The sequence below is a fragment of the Ammospiza nelsoni genome, chromosome 14, assembly GCF_027579445.1.
Source record: "Ammospiza nelsoni isolate bAmmNel1 chromosome 14, bAmmNel1.pri, whole genome shotgun sequence".
In the NCBI taxonomy this organism is placed as follows: Eukaryota; Metazoa; Chordata; class Aves; order Passeriformes; family Passerellidae; genus Ammospiza; species Ammospiza nelsoni.
The window spans coordinates 12,077,652-12,096,039 of NC_080646.1; the positions used below are offsets into that span (position 1 = coordinate 12,077,652).

Consider the following 18,388-nt stretch of genomic DNA (forward strand, 5'->3'; position numbering starts at 1 on the left):
TAAAGGAATTTCTATGACAAGCTCAGAATAACATAAAAATTAACAACACTGAGTGGATTTAGTAGGTTTAAAGCACTGACAGGTGCTACAGTTGAATGTCCTTTATGAGGAAGAAGACTTGGATAACCACAGTGCAGTGTTTTAGCAGGTGGACACATGCCAAGACCCACCAAGCCCTCCCCACCTGACACGAGGAGCTTCCATAGCACACAAGGGAATGTTTTAGTGCAGTTACTCACATTTTATTTCAGGAACAGTTAATATTAGATGACAAAACACCCTAACCAGAACTGGGTTATGTTGAACAAAGCACTCTCCCATGAGCACAGCAGTTTATGGCACACTGCTGCTATCTGGGTGTGTATTTACACATCCTCAGATTTTAACCAACTCCCTTGGCAGTCAACACTGAGCCTGCCATGGAGGCAGAGGGAACCTGTGACCATCTGGGGTCTACGCCAGCACACAGCTCATGAGCCACCAACCAACCAAAAACACCCTGAAACAAACTGTACAGTTGTACTTTTATTTGGACATTTTCCAGTGATAGCTATTATAGGCTACAGTTTTTATGATGCATACATTTACTAAGTACAACATCAGACACTACAACAGATCAGAGCTCAGGTAATTCTGACAATGTTTTGTTTTTCATCTATGTACTGTAGTGGCATCAAGTGAAAACCTATGTTTAAAGGCTTTTTCTCATCGCATGAAGTATCAGCATCTTAAAAAACCCAAGTGTTTACTCATAGCTGTAGTATGGTATTTGAAATGTGTTCAGTTTAAATCACAAATTACATATAGACCTTCAAATTGCAATTGCTGGTGTTTCCAAGTTGGGAACAAATGTTGCTGGATATCAATCCACTTTCAATGAAGCTGATGCTACTTTTTCCTATAATAGATTAATTTCAGTTAACCGACTTAAGCACTTTTATGTTCCATCCCAGTTTGAAGTGTGAGAAGCTATTTTCAAAATTTGGATAGAAGACTGTGTCCTAAACATCAGAATAAAATGATCACTGGAATAAAAATACACCAAACTGAATGAGGTAATTATTGTGCAAAATCTGTAGAATAACTGTATATATTTCTAAGGGGTCCTTGACAAGTATTTTTCCAGCATCTGATAAAATCTATCATCTCCATAGATAATAAATTAAAATATAAAAGATATGTCCACATTAAAAGAGCATAACAATGATTCAAAGGAAAAAAAAAGTTTTTAAAATAATTCTGCATTATATTCCATGGTTAAAGAGATTTTAGTCCTAAGGTGAAAGTTATATTATACACTCACACTAAAATTTTACTTCTGAAAAGTGCATGTAAAATACTGCCATGTAAAATGTTAGATGAATTACCAACTACACATCTATTCCAACTCAAAAATATTTTCCTTTAAAACATGTCAAGCAGCATATACTTTTAATGTGATATAAAAGTAATACCAGTCCAACCACTGATTTTAAGGATGACACCTATAAATTACCAGACACTATTTTTTTTTAAGGAAACGATACAATAAGGCTTTTTACAGGTCAACAAACTTCAAAAATAAACAAAAATACATTGAGGCATAGATTTTCAACACTAACGCCTAAGTAGTGGATACATTTCCTGATCTACAGTATGAACATACTGTAATGCCAATTGTTTGTTTTTCAATAGGAGAAAAAAAATTGGGAGGTCAGCATGTTCTCACGTGTTTTCTTTCCTAACCCTGTTACTGGATGCGAAGGCTTTGCCATTACATTCTCACGAGTACAGTACCTGACAGTCTGAAAACGACCTTACACCTTATTTGCAGCCACTTCACAGCAGCCAGAACCTCAGGAATCAAGTAACCTTTGAAAACGGAGTGTTTGGTATTTGGTGCAGAGGAGAACCTCAATCATTTAGCAAAGATCATTCAGAACCCTTTCACAATGCAGTATAAATTCCTGGAAGTACTGGCGTGATCCATCAAATGTAATATGGGACATTTGAATACAAGATGACAGGAGCATCTTCAAATGATTCTGAGAAAGTTTATGTTGTCTTTATTTCCAATTTGAGCAACCATACAAACAGCACGTCTGCCTTTCAAGTAAAACAAAACTGAAATGTTTCAGTCTGCTCAACAGCAAATCTTTTCTCTGTGAATTTGCAGGCAAACAGAGGAGCACCAAACAGTCTAATAGTGTACCTCCAGGTTATTTATCAATATTGTAAAATAAATTAATGTTAACACTAAGATGCAGATTATTATAATACATTAAAAATATTGCACAACGCAACTGAGCAATGTGTGTGGCTTTATTTTTACATCTATGTTTGAGCCATCCACCACAGAACTGGAACCTTACACGAGGCCTCCACGCTCCAATATGCCTCACATTGTGAAATCTGAGTTTTATATAGCAGATCCAAGATGTGTGAGACAGAGAAATCTTTCCAGTAAAATGTGCAACATTCAAAATAACTCAGTTTCTCATTATGCACTCTGATTTCCAACCATTAAATCAGCATGAATCATAGTCAAGTGACAGCATCATAGTCAAAACCTACTTAACTTTCTTGTTAGTCAACCTTTCTAAGAATGAGAGCCTAGGGCTACTGCAGAAATTTTCTATTAAAGTTTTTCCTCTCATATTCCAGTGTGAAAGAAGACTTTTCTCTGTTGTTATTATTTTTTTTTAAGTGGCATAAAACCAAGAGATTATACTTAAAATACACATTGTCATCTCTGGGGTCTACAAACCAAGAACAACGTTAGACAGACTCTATAACCTAAATAAATACTAAAATCATTACTGACTTCTGATCGTTTGCTTCAAGATTCTGTATTTTTAGCTAACTACTTTTAAAAATAACTAAACGTGTAATTTCCAGTGTGCTACTTGTGCTTAGTTACCATTTTCCTCTACAGGTGTTACTTGATACAATGTGCAAAATTCCAGTTAAAATAACAGACTGCAACAGACTGTAAATAAGGTTGACAACAAAAAAATGAAGTGTCTTATTTTTAGTGCTTAGTATGATACTGTCATACATTTAAAACAACAGAATATGCAGCAGCAATTTAGTTTGCTTGGTAAACCACAGTTCTAACAAATAAACACCTAAGTTAGAGCATATAGTGAGCTATAGGACTTATCACTACAATTTATGTCAAACTGACATAAATGAGGAAGTGGTTTAAGAAATAACTTTATATATTGCCAGTTTGTGTTTTTCCATTCCGTTTTTACAAATTCAATGTAACAGGCTCCCACGTGACTGTGTATTCTACTACAAAATGCCTTACTTTCAAGTCTTCCAAGTCCAGGACTGTGACTGTCCCTATTGGTCCCCACCTATGAGAAGATTACATATGGATTTTAATTTACACTATTTAAATATGTTACTAAAGATCTAAAAATGTCTCTAGACAGCTGAAGACACAATTTTTGTCCAAGCCCGATTTCCATACTCTGGACATGTACAAATCAGTGATGTCCTCATCAATGCAGTGACCAATGAGCACAAATGCACATCTTTCTATGAGCCTTCAGCCTCTGGTGCTGCTGTGCAGTTCCCAGCTACTTCAACTACACACCTGGGCTTAGACAGGCTTTTGCTCAGAAAAACGTGGGTTTAATGGCTCACTACGTTTGAACGGGTACAGACATCAGGCAACTGGTTCTCCATCTAACACTGACGGGACATCCCGGGGATCACACACGTGATATGAAGCCCAGGCCCAAGCTGGCTGGGATCTGAATGGTTTCTAAAGCCAGAGAGGATGGATTGAAGGGGAAAGTAACAGGGAAGATGTGTTTGGCATCCATGAGCAACTGAGGAGAGTCCTTCCTGTCCCGCAGACGCACCTGAAGAGATAAGAAAGTGATGACATTTAGCCAGCTGACAGGTAAGAACCACCTTACAAAGCTGATGTGTACACCAACTAGGACTTCAAACTGTAGTTACTGTGATCTGCTTCACTTCTGCACATCTCTCCCTTACAGTGCAATCTGGGAATACCTAGATTCCCTGAAAAAGGAAGACTTTGTCCAGTATCTGGTAACCATCTTTTCATTACTGCTTTATCTCAGTTCTACCTTCCCAAATTCCCTCATCTTGCTATACTGTAATTCAATTTCTAACAGATCAGCTCACATTTGTTTCTTTAGTTTTGCTCTACTGGCTGCTTCTCTTTGGGGTTTTCAAAACCTATCACTTTCACCAATACATATACAAAAATAGAAGGGGTAAATTAAGAAATTTGTATGGATATGGGCCTCAATTTTCAAAGCACAGAACTTCACATACAGACACAGGTCTGGGTAAATCTGCATATCTAAATCTAAGTGCTTGAAAAATTGTCACACAAGTGAGCTTACATACACAAAGATGAATAAGCACAAAAAGCTCTCACCTGAAAACCTCATACACAGTGACAGGGAAACCAACACTTTCATCTAAGTCTGGAGGCAGGACCTTCTCACTGCTCAAATTCTAAGGCTGACATCACCTTTTCAATGCTATTAAACTATGATAGCCAAAACCTACAGTTTTTATTTTCCTGAATGTGTTTCAGGATGCAAACAGTTTTGGCTGATCAGAGGTTTTCTTAGAAATAGTCAAATGGTTTTTGATGAAAAGATAGACATACCTGTATTGTACGTATAAATGACACCAAGACTCTCTCTTCAAACTCATTAACTGGAGTATACAAATTCAGGACTTTTACAATCTGTGAAGAAGAAAAATCACTTTCAGGTTCATGTTACTGATCAATTAACAGATGCATCTGTGATTACTAATAATATAATTTTAAAATTAGCTATTTAAAAAAAAGAAAGTTATTTTCAAGTATCTGTTATTTTCCTGCTTTATTCATTAATGCAGAATTCCATCATCCTGTTCAATGCTATGTTAAATGACTGCCTCCTTCAGAACATATGCTCTTTGGAGGCAGAAACCCAAAATTTCTACATATGTAATGAAAATACCAAATGATGGAAAAATCACATGAGAAGTAACTGATTGTGTTCCGACCACCCCCAAAAACATGATGTATTTCTCACCCTAAATTTTACCCTGTAGTCATGACCTCCTGTAGTCTTACAATGTCTCTGTTTTTCAAGACAGCGAGCTATTTCTCTAAAAACAGGGCTAAAATCACCAAAGAAAAGAATTACATAAAAGACTTTAAATAATAAAATGGGTGAAAAATCTATTAAAAATATGGTTTTTACTATTTCCTTTATTAAAAATTCAAACCATTTTGTTAAAAAGTTAAAACACAGCACATAGAATTCTAACTAACTTCTTATTCAGTAGAAAGTGATTTTGCAGTAATGTGAATTAATAAATCAAAATGGCTTTATTAATGCAACTGCTAGTGCTGACACAACACTGAAAGAAATAGGGAAATTTCTTCCTTTTCCTAGTGAGAATTGTTCAGTAAGCATCAAATATGCTTGGGTTCATTTATTCCTGGTCAAGCACTATGCAAATGCAGCATGGTTTGAAAAACAAGTGCAACATATCTGTACAAAATCTGAGCTTTCATAAATAGGAGTCTGTTTACTGAGACCCACTTGGTCCAGCCTTTGAGGCTAATGGGTACAGTAACCTCACACTCTTGTTTGCAGACTCACAGACAACAGCTCTGCTTGAATTGTCCATCAGCTTGGCTGGATACCAACCCTGATGGCAGGAAGATCAATTCCTGCTGCCCTAGGCAGAGCTGTCTGGAGAACAGAGATGTCTTTCAATGAAGACTTTTCTCTAAAGATTTCCAAAAACAGAGACTGCACAGCACTGCACCCTGCACAATCTATTGAGCTTCCTCTCATTTGTTCAAAACTTATCTCAAACATCAGACTCAAAAGGGTCTGGTCCTTTTCTCACCCCTCCAACTTGATCTGTTTTAGCAAAACAAAGTAAGAAACCCCCAATTCACGTGTGACAGCGGTGCTGGCAGAGATAGCAAACACCAACAGAGCAGAGAGCTGCTCAGGACAGACAGCAGGACAGACAATGAGCATTTGCTCACCTGGGCAGTGGTCAGTGCATTGCACATTGAACATATGGCTTCTGCATCTTCATCTGTTTTCTTTTTTACTTGCAACAACTGCGCAGCCTGGATGAGGGGTTCCAGGGTTTCCTTAGCCCCACTGTTCATCAAATTTTTATCACGTAGCCATTCCTCCAGTTGACTCACATTGTATCTGTACAAAGAGGTAAGAGCATCAAGAACATTAATGCTTGATTAGAGATAAATGGAAATCATGTGCAATCTCTCTTTCCCAGTGCTGCTTCTCTGTCCTTATATGTGTTTTGTTATTTTGTCTTCAAACTGTTTTCTTCCAATTAAGGCAGGGACTTAGACTTTCATAACAGTTAGAAACTATGGTCAAAGATTTCCACTAGTCTTTCCCATTTGTTTCTGTTCCTATGAATTGCATGAATGTGACAAAAAGAAAGGCAAGTGAGATTTTTCCCATGTTAAAGTACAGTGAAGCTTTGGGATGTAACTTGAGGGACTAAATTTCCTGACATATGCCAGTAAAATCCATTCAACAAGTGATGTGAAATGCAGGAGATGATTCAGATGGCTTTACCTCAGGATGCAGCAAAAAGACATGCACTGCACCACCAGTATACAAAAAAAAGCAGCAGATATGTTTGCTATTCTTATCTAGAAGCTGAGAAAGCAATTACCAACATTTCATCTACAGCCCTGATTCTCACTTGATAATGAAACAGTTTTTGGTTTGCTTCTACCATATCTTCTTGAATGTCAGGTAGGATTTGGCCAAAGTCAACTAAGCTGTTTTTAGCCAAATTTCACCAAATCAGTTCAACACCATCTGCACCTCTTTGCATGTGGAAAAATAGATATTCCAGATATCTGCAACTCCACCACAATGATATTCAGCAATGTCAAGAGTTCAATAAGCTTTCCAGAAATACACTGAAGAGAACCGATAAGCTGTCCCACCTTATCTGCATCCCTTTGCTCCAGGAGCACATGTCCTTGCGCAGGAGGAGGTTGTTGAGTGTTACAGCCCCAATGATGTAGAACATCTGCTTGACCACCTGTTTGATGAGCTCAGGGTCCATGCCATGCTGGCACATGACCGAGTGGAAGGAGTTGAGCTGCCTGATGATGGAGTCCAAGGTGTAGGTGCCCTCGTCAGCAATGCTGGACGTTCTCTTGCGCAGCCCCGTGGGCTTCACCCCTGACACACCCTGGATGGTCTCGTGCTCCAGCATTCCTGAAACTGCATTTGGTTGGCACCATTATTGCAATGGCTGAAAACTACTGATACACAAGGATATTGGGCAAGACAGCAAAGCAGAGAGAGCAGGCTGGGCATTCTGCTAGCCACAGTTTGCCATGATTTCCAGAAATTGTGTCCCACTATGTTTGGCAAACTCTAAGCAAACAAGGTTTTGACACAGATTCCAGCACGTGTGTTTAAAACAACAGTCTGAATCTAGCTCAGGAAAGTACTTTTTTTCTCCTGGGGTCATATGAGCAGTGGAGTCAGCAAACTGAGAGCTGCTCCATTCTTTTAAATGTTGTGATTGGAAAGGATCATGAAAATTTCTGTGGGAACACTGTCTGAACAGAAAATGTAAAGTATTCTTAATGGGAAAAAAAAACTCTCTCTGAATGTTAGCTTTATTACTGCTTGTGATTTAACTCCTCACTGCTCTCAATAACAACTAAACATTTTTCCCATATTAATTTCAATTAAGAGTTCCCATGTAAATAAAGCCTAATTTTTCCATGGGTTATTTCCCAACAGACAGGGTGACAAAGATCAGATTGTCCTGCCAGCTTCTTCCTGCAAATGCCTGATTTATGCCAAGCATGCATAAGGTATACCAATTTATTCTGGCACTGCCAGAAGAACCAGTCACAGTTTAGTTTTTCCTCTAATCCAACCTGTCCAGAATAGTTCTTGTCATCTCTGAACAGAACACCACAAGAACTACTAATGAAACTCTACTGTTTAGGAAGAAATACAAGATACACCTTCTACCACCATCACAATTTTCATTTTGGTACTATGCTGTGAATTTTAAGGAATTCAACTTTGCCTTACCAATCATTGGTTGCAGAATATTTTCCAACACTCGGACAAGTTGTTGGTAGATCTGAATAGCCAAGTCACTCAGAACTTGTCTGTATTCAGCTAAATCAAAATTAGTGAGGCAGTGTTCATTTTGACGAGGTGTATTATGCTTCATAAATCCCTGCATTCATAAAATAACAGAAATTAATGCTTCAGTAGAAATATTACATAAACCCAGTATTTGCATTTTCTTTCATGCAACTGACAAATAATACCTTAAGTCACAGCTCCTCCAAATTTTAGTCTGGATCTTTGTCTGATTGAGGCCAACGCTAGGATTTGCTTTTCAAGTGTCATGCCCACAGCATCTGCTTCCTTAACTCAAAATTTCAGGTCTGTGACACAGGAACAACTCTGCCAGCTTTCTGGCAGGCAAGACTCCCTCCCACTCCATCATGGGCATTTTCACATGGCCAGCTATGGTCAAAAGCCCAGTTAAGCTCAAAAGAGGAATTGGGCATATCACAGCCTCCAAACATCAACTGGTCTACTAAAGGCTAAAAGGCCTAATATGGCCTTTTTTATAGGGAGTGCAGTGAATCATTGCTAAAAACCATAATGGTAGCTGCCAGATCCTCCTGCTTAATCTGACTGGCCCTTTTGGGAGCCCAATGTCATCTGGACTCTGGGTCCCAGCCTGTAATAAAGGGAGGTTGGTTCAAATCTTGCATCCCTGTGCTTTCCACTGCTGCTGTCACCATCATTCCAAAAGTTCTAGCCATTTTAACAGCCTATGACTAGATCTCTTGTACAAGATTTGTTAAAGAGCAGTGCTGGCAAGAGTGCTGGAGAGCAAGAGAAACCAGGATAAGAGCACTGCTTACCTCTTCTCCACTGTACTGCTTCAAACAGTGCAAAAACCGGCAGGTGTTCGACAGCCAGAAGGACACTGTTTCAAAGTCATCTCCTCTTTTCTGAGGATAAAAACAAACACACTTCAGCAAAGACTGGCAGGAGAAATAAAACAGAATGCAACATACACAATTAAATGCTTAAAATACACTTTCTAGTAGATCTTCATTCTGATGTTTTGCAACACTTTGTGTATTACAGTAATGTATTAGGAAAGCAAGGGTTTTGGCAAAGTGCCATTTAGCACCCTCCTTCTTTTCCTTAGTATTTTTCAGGAATTATTTCCTCCACAGGGATGATCTTTCTGTGTGTTACAGACCCATCCTAATTGCTCTGGGCAGAAACCAAAGGGGAATGTGACTGTATTCCCAAAATACCCAATGACTCTTGTGAAGAGCCCAGTGGGGAACCCTGGAATGATACACAGCCAGCAGGAGGAGCAGGGAACAATTCAGTTTTGATGAATGCCACTTACATCACAACAACTTTGGCAGCCTGAAATGGAAAATGCAACAAAACAACAAACCCTTCTCACCACAGAACCCAGGATTGAATATATGCTGAGTAGTTCTAGAGCTCCACAGTGTGCACTCCTTTTACTTAAAAGTGTTAAGATTTCCTATGGATATCTAAGCTCCTGCAGGATTGTTTACTAAGTATTTTTTCAAAAATTTTAGTTTGATTAAAGGCTTGGCTTTTGACACATCTCTCTCATTTGAAAAATAAAAAAACATGTAAGCATAAAACATAATCATGTCTTAATAATGCCTTCAAGATACACCTGGGCTGAACTCTCCCAGCCAGCTCTTGAAAAGACTTTGGGCAATAACATATTATCATCAGTGTAATCTGTAGGTGAAGCAAATGAGGAATCTGTTAACCAAAACTGCAAATGAAACTGTTTATTTAAGCACTCTGGAGAAGATAAACAAAGACTCACTCTGCAAACTCTGACTACATCCAAAACTTTATGGGCTGAGCTTCAGAGGAGGGAGACTATTCAAAACAAAAAGAAGGTAGTTCTTTTCCCATTAATTCAATGCATCTCTGCTACTATAGGAATAAAATGCCAGCAATGTAATTTGTTATTTTTTTAACACAACTCTTGGCACTTCAGTGACAGTTCACTCATGACAAACCCAGAGCCAATTCATTGAAAGCCTCTTCCTCATTCTCCTAACAAAAAACCAAAAGCAAATTTTAAATGAACATTTTTTTTTCCTAAACTAAGCAGACTAACTAACCTTTAAGACTTTTTTGATGCCATTGATAGTGGAAGTCAGCAAGGACCGCACTTTCTGGTCATCATTGAGGTAATCTGCATGGCGCACACACATGAACAAAATGTATGCTGGGAGTCCTGGAATCAGGTTCACAGCTACCCCACGTGGTTTCAGCTCTTGGGAAAAACAAACACACATTGTCTTGTTAAGTGTCAAGTCATTGCAAGATGTTATATGAGGTAATTACAACCTTCCCAGTTTTTAGCATATACATGTATAAATATATATATATATATATTTGGCCAGTGAAAACTCAGAGCAAAACTAAGGGCCACTTTCTTGGTAAAAGAACAGAATAAGAAAATGTAAGTGCCTGCTTAAAATATGCAGGCATGTTAATATGTACTATACTCATCAGGAAACATAATTAGATTACAAGACACATTTAGAAACTGTCAAAACCAAAATAAGCTATTCATTTCCTAATGCAAATTCTGGGTTCTCAACATTCATTTTTCCAGAGTGTATGGAAGCAGAGAAGGCCACAAATGAGAAAGATGCTTACCTAAAATAAGATTCTTGACAAGTTTTTGTTCATCCTCCTTCTTGTATTCCAGCATCCCTTGGAAGTCCTTTTCCTTCCGTGGAATGTTAACTGGACGAATAGGCTCATCAATGATTTGTCCAGGTGATATGTTCTCCATCTGGCCCACTTCAAGAGAGAATGGAAAGAAATATTACATTTTCCAGGGAAACCAATACATGCCAGAGACATTTCTGTAACATTCCTTAGGAAAGTCCTGGCTCCAGCAGAACAGGGAAGAGAATATTAAGAGTAAAACTGAGAAAAATCATTGGTTGAGAAAAAAGTGTTTTAGTAAGAGAAGGAAAAGGGGCTGGGGGGGGCAGGAAGCAGAGCAGAGGCAATCACCCATAATAAAACCCCACCCTGAGGGAACTGATGTCCAGCCAGCCTCAAACAGCAGCTACCTTGTGTGCAAAATCCCCTCCTGTGGTCCCTGACATTAGGATGTGCAGTATATGGAATATTCCTTTGGCCAGCCTGGGTCAGCTGTCCTGGCTGTGTGCCCTTGTGCCCTCCCACCTCAGCTTACTGAGGGGACAGAGTGGGGGAAAAAGGAAGCCTTGACTCCGTCCAGCTCTGCTCAGCAGTAGCCGAAACACCAGTGTGTTCCCAGCAGTGTTGTTATGGACTCAAATCCAAACCACAGCATCACACAGGCTGCTATGGTGAAAGTTAACTCCATCCCAGTCAGACTTTCTAAGTTAATTAGGCAATAAACACAGACCAAACTGTATTTTCAGGAGCATTTTCCCACTCTGTATTATGTATGAACATTACTGTGATCTTGTTAAGAGAAGTAACTGACCAATATTGTAAAAATACGTAGTTGGAGTAACTAACCTTCACATCCAAAGGAAAACTAGGTAACTAATTTTTTTCCTGGTTCATATTTAGTACTGCTTTTCTCTTGGCAAAACCAGATACTGTCTTTGAGTTCACAAACACTGCAGGAAACCTTCCTTTATGTTTGAATACTTTCTGCCTTCAGAGAAACATCAATCTCCTTTTCTCATCTTCTAAAGGTTCATAAAGGAACACACAGAAGTCTGAGCATTCATCCTGTTTCTTCAATCAACCAAGGCTAAAGCTACTGAAGACCTCTTAAGTGCTAAAACAGATGGGTAGGATGACAATCAGATCACAAAGTAAACCAAGATCTTTCTCTCAAAATATAAAAGTACCTTCGAGTTCACCGATCTTCTTAGCAAACACTTTCAGCTGCTTCTTTAACTTGCGAACAGTTTTGTCCTGCTTTTCCAGCTGCTCCATTAAATCCTGTGAATTCAAATAAGGGAAGGATTAAGACATGGGGACAGTCCTGGAGCGTGTGACAGAGACAAGAAGAGGGCTGTCATAGAGTTACGAGGCAGTGAGGAAAGCTGAACAGAAGTGCCATCCTCTGGCCGAGGGTTGCAAGCTGGTACACTGCCTATAACACAAGCCAAATATTGCAAATATTATTAAGTTATATGCAGCATGAGAAAGGCAAAGCTCATAGGCAGGTAGATTCTGCAGACACTCAGAATGAGGTCAGTTCATAGAGCAGAAGACATTTTTCTGCAAACCCATCTCCCTAATGCTTCCTCCCTGCTCTTCCAAATGCCTCACAGAAATTATTTTCTTTATTGTTAAAGAGCTATCCTGTATTTCTGCAGCATTTATTCCTGTCTTTAAGACTCACTCCTTATTCAGACCTATCCATGTTATCAGAGGATGACAGAGATTCCTAGAAAGATCATAACTTACACTCCAATTTACCAAATCAAACATCCAAACAACATTTCTTGCTGTCATCACATTTCCTTACACTGAAACTGATTTCCTACACATTTTTATTCTGTACCTAACATCTAGCACCTCTAAGTCCTATTCTTTTAATAAACTCTATTTGTCCTTCAAAGGAACACTCCCCAGAAACCTATCTTTGAATAGTTCTGTGACATATCTGTTGTAGTACATTAATAAAATAATTGTGTAATTAAAAAAGGGAAAGTCATTCTAAAGAAAGCAAAACCACAAGCTCGAACAACCTGAAAGCCATTCCAGGTTAAGTGTTGAAAAGCAGCTTGGAAGAAAAATCTCCTAAGCAGGAGGATTATTCTTGGCACTGGTAGAAACATAAGGGATTGTGAACTCCCTGCATCAAAAACATCATCTGGGAAACTACACCTCTTCTGAAGTACTGAAACATTACAGTGCAGCATGGGCACAAACCTTATTCATGTAGTAAAAGAGTTTACAAGCTGATACAATATACTTGAGCAATCAGACATTAGGCCTGCTGATAACAGAATTGAGGCCATGCTTCACATCCAAAGCACTGCTCAGTTTCACAACAGAAATCCTACCAATAACACTACATACTTATTGTCAGATAAATCAATTTCTCCTGAAACCAGCAAAAAAGATACATGTGAGTTCAACAGACTGTTTTCAATGTATCAGAGATGGGATGTGATTTCAGAGCAACCACTATGTGAGGACGAATAGAGTTTTTTCTATGGTTCCTCTAAACAGCCTTAACAGATTTCATATCTCATTAAGATCTGGAAACTCATAAATTATATTCTTTCAAGCTCACATATGGTACTGCCTTTAATTAGTGTGAAAATATTATCACCAATGTCATTCTTCATATTTTGAATCTCTCAAAAATATTAAAATAAGAATAAATTGAATCTATGACTAGATTGCTGGCATTCATATTCACCTCGGTAAGGACCTGTATGATCAATCCCCTACCTCTCTGAACTAAATCTAAATGTATCAAAGTTTCAAAATAAAGAGTAGTTTTTCAAATTGAACATCTTTTACATCATGTACCTCTTCTCCAGGGCAGTAATAAGTAGTATTCAAAAAGAAACTGCTTTGCTCACAGCGCAAGGCTCGTATTAGTAACAAAACTGTGCATCAAAAAGAAACACAGATTATACAAAGGACACTAAGACTAACAAAAAAAGCAGTGAAGGAAGTAATTGGCATCGTGAAGCTCTCTGCAGGGGGATTTCCTCTGAAAGGGAGAAAGGAGACAGCCTGCTTTTCATTAGTGCTTCAGAAACAGCGACCGAGACAACAAAAAACAGGGTTCACGTGAGCTACATACAATCATCCTCTTGTAAAGGGAAATCCGGTACAACTGATACTTCTTGGGATCATCTGCATACAACTCCTCATAAAACTGCAAAAATAGGGACAGGATTGGTTTCCTCCCTCCCTCTGAGACACTGAAACTTCAGTGAGCACTGTACAGATTAAATCAGAATACAACGAGATCAGAATCTCCTGCTTTTAGGTATCTAGGCCTTAGTTGTGCTCAAGCCAGCACCTCTCAGAGAGAAGCTGATGTAGGTGAGTTGCAGAACAGTCAGGTCTTTTAAAAATGGGCCATACTAGGACTGTGAAAACATGGAATACAACCTTTGTGAGAACAGGGACAGGACATTACTTATGCTAATCAAGATGGGACTGCAATGAACACTACAATTCTAACATGGCATCTGGAAAGCTGCAAATTGTTTCCACTCCAGGGCTCAGAGTGGAACTGAAACATACACTTGGCTTGGAGTGGACTTGCAATACTCAAACATCTGACATGAAATACTAAGGAATGAGTCTGTATTTAACAAACAAAATTACATTCTCTGTATTTGAAAACAAAGAACTCCTCTGGGATATAATTACATGACTGTGTGTTGTCTTGGGAACACAATGTGATGAGTAGGTCTCTGAGGAGAAAATTGCTAAAAATCCTAACATATGACACAGCAGCAGGAGGGAGCTGCTGAGACTAACATTCACCATCTACCTTTGTGAGAGACTTTGGCTGCTGAGGCAAACTTACACTTTAGCCAGTTCTCCAACATGGATCAGCTGAATTATCTGATACTTTGCTCAAAATCTTTGGTATTAAGACAAGACCCCAACAGTGATAACTTCTGTCACGTACATTAGCAGGGAACACTACACCTTGGCTTGTTTGGAGGAAGCAATGGCACTCACAGCCAGGATTTTTCTGGCTGAAGTAACTTGTTTCCCTTTACCAATAACAAGCCAAACATATGCCAACACAGGTCTCTTTGGAAGATTTCTCCAGAAATGAAGTAGCCCACATAGGATGATCATACTCCTTTGTGGAAGAAGGTAGAGAGTTTTGCCCAATCCTTCCTTCACACAAAAAGGATGGAATACCAGCTACTGGCTAAGTGACTCCTAGCCAAGTTTCTTTTTATGGGACTATTTCTTTTTTCAAAACATATTGAATGCTGGAGCTCGTAAAATGGTGGATTATCTGTGTAGCTTCAGGCAGGGAAGAGAGAAATTGAAAGAAATTACATTAAATAATTAAAGAATTACATCTGAGTTTTTCAACGAAATAAACAAACTAACATATTTCAGGAGAAACACCTCTCCCTGGCATTATTAGTTTTTATGACTTCCCTGGATATCAACATTCTATTTAGCCATGACTGAAGTCACCAGTTGGAAGCTGGGATCCACAAGCTTCCTCCAATGCCCCAAGCTTCAAACCATTCTCCCGAAACATTATTATTTCAAGAGCCGATCTCCCATTAGCTTACACTCAAGAAAACCACCACCGTCGTGCAATTTTCTTGCAGGAAGCTGCCACGTGAAGGATGATAAGGTGCCAGAGGTGTGTCAGGTGTGTCAGTGCCCCTGCCTGCTCCTGCAGCCCCGTTCCCTTACCAGGTTCTCGTTGGTGAGCCGGGTGATCTCGTGCTGCAGGCTGGCCTCGATGCGCGCCTCGGGCGGCAGCTGCAGGTTCTGGGCCAGCAGCTGCTGCTGCCTGTTGTTCTCCTCCTTCAGGCTCTGGATCTCACCCCGCAGAGACTCCAGCTCGTTCTCGTGGCTCTTCCTCTGAGACTGAAGCTGAGACTCCAGCAGCCTGAGGAGGGTGAGCAACAGTCTGTATGAGCAACTCAAAGTTACATCCCTGGCTCTCAGAGGGAGTGTAAAGCTTTAGCTGCTGCTCAGGAACAATTAGCCATGGCTTGCAAAGGAAAATGAAAAAGGCAGAGTACTCTTTAAACCCTTTAGTATGCTTTCTAATTAAATTAAGCTGGCAAGATCAAAAAGTGAAGAGAGAGAAGCTAATTGTGACACTGCTCTGCGTTTCCTTCGATTGAACATGGACTGTACAGGGTGCCACTGTGGCAATAAAAGTGAAGCTGAGTCTTCTCAGATTGACTGAAGGGGCTTTAAAGAGGTTTTACCTCTAAACAAATCAAATAATCCTAGATGAAGATGACACTATGTTCATTTAAGTTAGCACCTTGCAATATTACCAATGGAAAATATTTTTAGTTAACTTTTTCAGCCAGAAACCATTTAATTGCAAATGCTCGTGGATAATCTTTATGTTTGCATTAAACCCAACATTTTTCAGAGGGTTGTCCTTAATGCACAGAAGGCCAACAACAGAATCAGACTCAGGACTGAAATCCAGGAGCTTTATTCCTCACCACTAACTCATTCTTTCCCCTTGGGCACATCACATCTCAGGTTTTTCTCACTGTGAAGTGGGGATAACACGTACCAGCCTCCTGCCAGGCAGGGCCGGGGATCCACTCCTGCTTGCAAGGCACTGTCCAAGGGCTCTGACTCAATGTTGTACATGCACAGGAAATGACAATACTAGTGACTACCAGTGTTCAATTAGACAATATTTCAGGGTTTAAATATGCATAAGGCAGGAACACTTATTAGTAACTAGACCGATGAAGGGCAAACAGTCATTCACCTGCAATGCTCTGCCATTTAATATAAAGCTTCTTGTCTCCACAGTGCCAGGGCAAGAGGCACAGTGCAAACCAATCCCATCCTGTCTGCAGAACACTTGCTCTAGGTTAGATCTTCACAGGGTTACACAACATGTTAGGGGCAGAATGTGTTAGCATCAGAAAAGGAAGGACTTTAGTTATAGCAGTCATGGCAAAACACCACTTTCTGTAGTCACTGCTACACTGAAGCACACCAGCAGGGCTGTGCAGTGAATCAGCTGTCAGGGCAGGACTAGGGAGCGTTCTGGAAGTCAGGGACACTGATGAGCACACAGAGCCAGAGCACCCCATGACCAGCACAGCCCTTGCAGAGACCACAGTGGTCCCACTGGGGCTCCAACAGCACCATGAGGAAATAAAGATTACTTTTCTTTCGTGGTTGTTTTGTGACTTACATTTTGAATCTGGCATGGAGAGATATGGGAGAAGAATGTTTAATTTACTGACCTTGAGACACAAGGAGAGTAAGATCCATTTCAGTTTGAAATTTAAGAGTACACTGATGCTACTTAAACAGTAGTTTACTAATTACTAAAATGATTGTACTTCTTTAGGCTGAAAAACTGTAAGGAACATCAGTTTTGAAACCTGGTGTAAAGGCACATAAATACCATGTGTAAGTATGCTGTAAAGGCACACATGGCTACAAATACTTTCCAACTGTGGAGCTTGTGGTATTTTACAGCCTACTTTTGTGCAAATACTCTTATAAATTATGTGTTGGCTGTTGTGCCATCTTAAACTTTTTAAATTATAAAATCTGACAAGTAGAAAATCTTGGGAACTAGGTTTGATGAAACTCCTTAATTTCTATAATTTGTGTTGAATTTTTTTCCTAGCTGTTAAAGCAATAGAAGTACTGTAGCTAAAGCAAACCCATAGCAAGGGGCACAGTTAGCTAGAAAAGAAGATGCAAATGAAGGAAAAAAAAACCATTCTGAGAAATCTGGTAACCTGTTGGCTTGTTTTAACCCTTCATAAGCCAGCCAAAGTTCTCCGTCCTCATTCAGCATATGATAGTCCTGGGGAGATTGCCTTTCAAGAAACGTGTTTAAAAAAATACAAGAGATATATGTGATGGTGATGAGGTGACATGGCAAGGACATTACACACTATATTACAGTTACCATAAAAGAGAAACAAAAAACAAAACTAAAATTAGCAAATTACTTTTCTTGTTTATGTGTTTTTCTTCTTCATGATGCAATTCAGCTCTCAGTGACAGCCCAGCTGGTTACAGCATTCTGTGCTGTTACAATAAACACATTGCCACAGACTATTGTGACCACTGAGCTCCAGAGGGTGACAAACCAGCCTGGGGAATGGCACCAGGTCAGGCCATGCAGCAATTAGAGGCTAAGATGGAAATCCAGAAAGCTTGATTTTACATTTCCCCATTATTTCCAAATCCTTTCAAATACTGCACACAACAACTTTAGTAATGAAATCAAATTATAACCCCAGCTATGAGTGTTCTCTAGACATACATGGATGGAGCTGACTGAACACAATATACACAGTGTGCCACAGCAGTCCCCAAGTGATCACAAAATAAAGAAAGAACTTGTACCTGTTCGTTTCCTTCAGTCCAATATATGCCTGTGCTATTTCTCCTTTGTCTTTCATCTTCTGCACATCCTCCAAGAGGATTGTGGCATCTGTCATTGTATGCTGGAAAAAGAATGATAATTTCCAGTAAATTTAACAACACAAGTGCTCCTTGAATCCATGTTTTCTTCATGTGGAACACTAATCCTTGAGTAGCCACATTAAATAAGTGTGGGTACCTGAGCAAGAGGTTGGTCCATA

The 18,388-nt window shown here is 39.4% G+C and overlaps 1 protein-coding gene across 3 annotated transcripts in view; it reads right to left on the reverse strand.

Annotated features, from left to right (window-relative positions):
- Window positions 1-512: 512 nt before the first annotated feature.
- MYO5A (myosin VA) overlaps window positions 513-18,388 on the reverse strand; it is a 98,848-nt gene continuing 80,972 nt past the window's right edge. For 2 of the 3 annotated variants that reach the window (XM_059482578.1, XM_059482577.1), the window contains exons 29-39: window positions 18,150-18,250; window positions 15,486-15,684; window positions 11,963-12,056; window positions 10,761-10,907; window positions 10,217-10,371; window positions 8,945-9,034; window positions 8,091-8,241; window positions 6,977-7,259; window positions 6,029-6,203; window positions 4,640-4,720; window positions 513-3,854 (exon numbers count right to left, since the gene is read on the reverse strand). In XM_059482578.1, the coding sequence (XP_059338561.1) occupies window positions 3,702-3,854; window positions 4,640-4,720; window positions 6,029-6,203; window positions 6,977-7,259; window positions 8,091-8,241; window positions 8,945-9,034; window positions 10,217-10,371; window positions 10,761-10,907; window positions 11,963-12,056; window positions 15,486-15,684; window positions 18,150-18,250 (1,629 nt within the window). In that variant the 3' untranslated portion in view covers window positions 513-3,701. Of the gene's footprint in view, window positions 3,855-4,639; window positions 4,721-6,028; window positions 6,204-6,976; window positions 7,260-8,090; window positions 8,242-8,944; window positions 9,035-10,216; window positions 10,372-10,760; window positions 10,908-11,962; window positions 12,057-13,884; window positions 13,960-15,485; window positions 15,685-17,533; window positions 17,615-18,149; window positions 18,251-18,388 lie in introns of all 3 variants that reach the window. The other variant, XM_059482576.1, reaches the window with a different exon arrangement.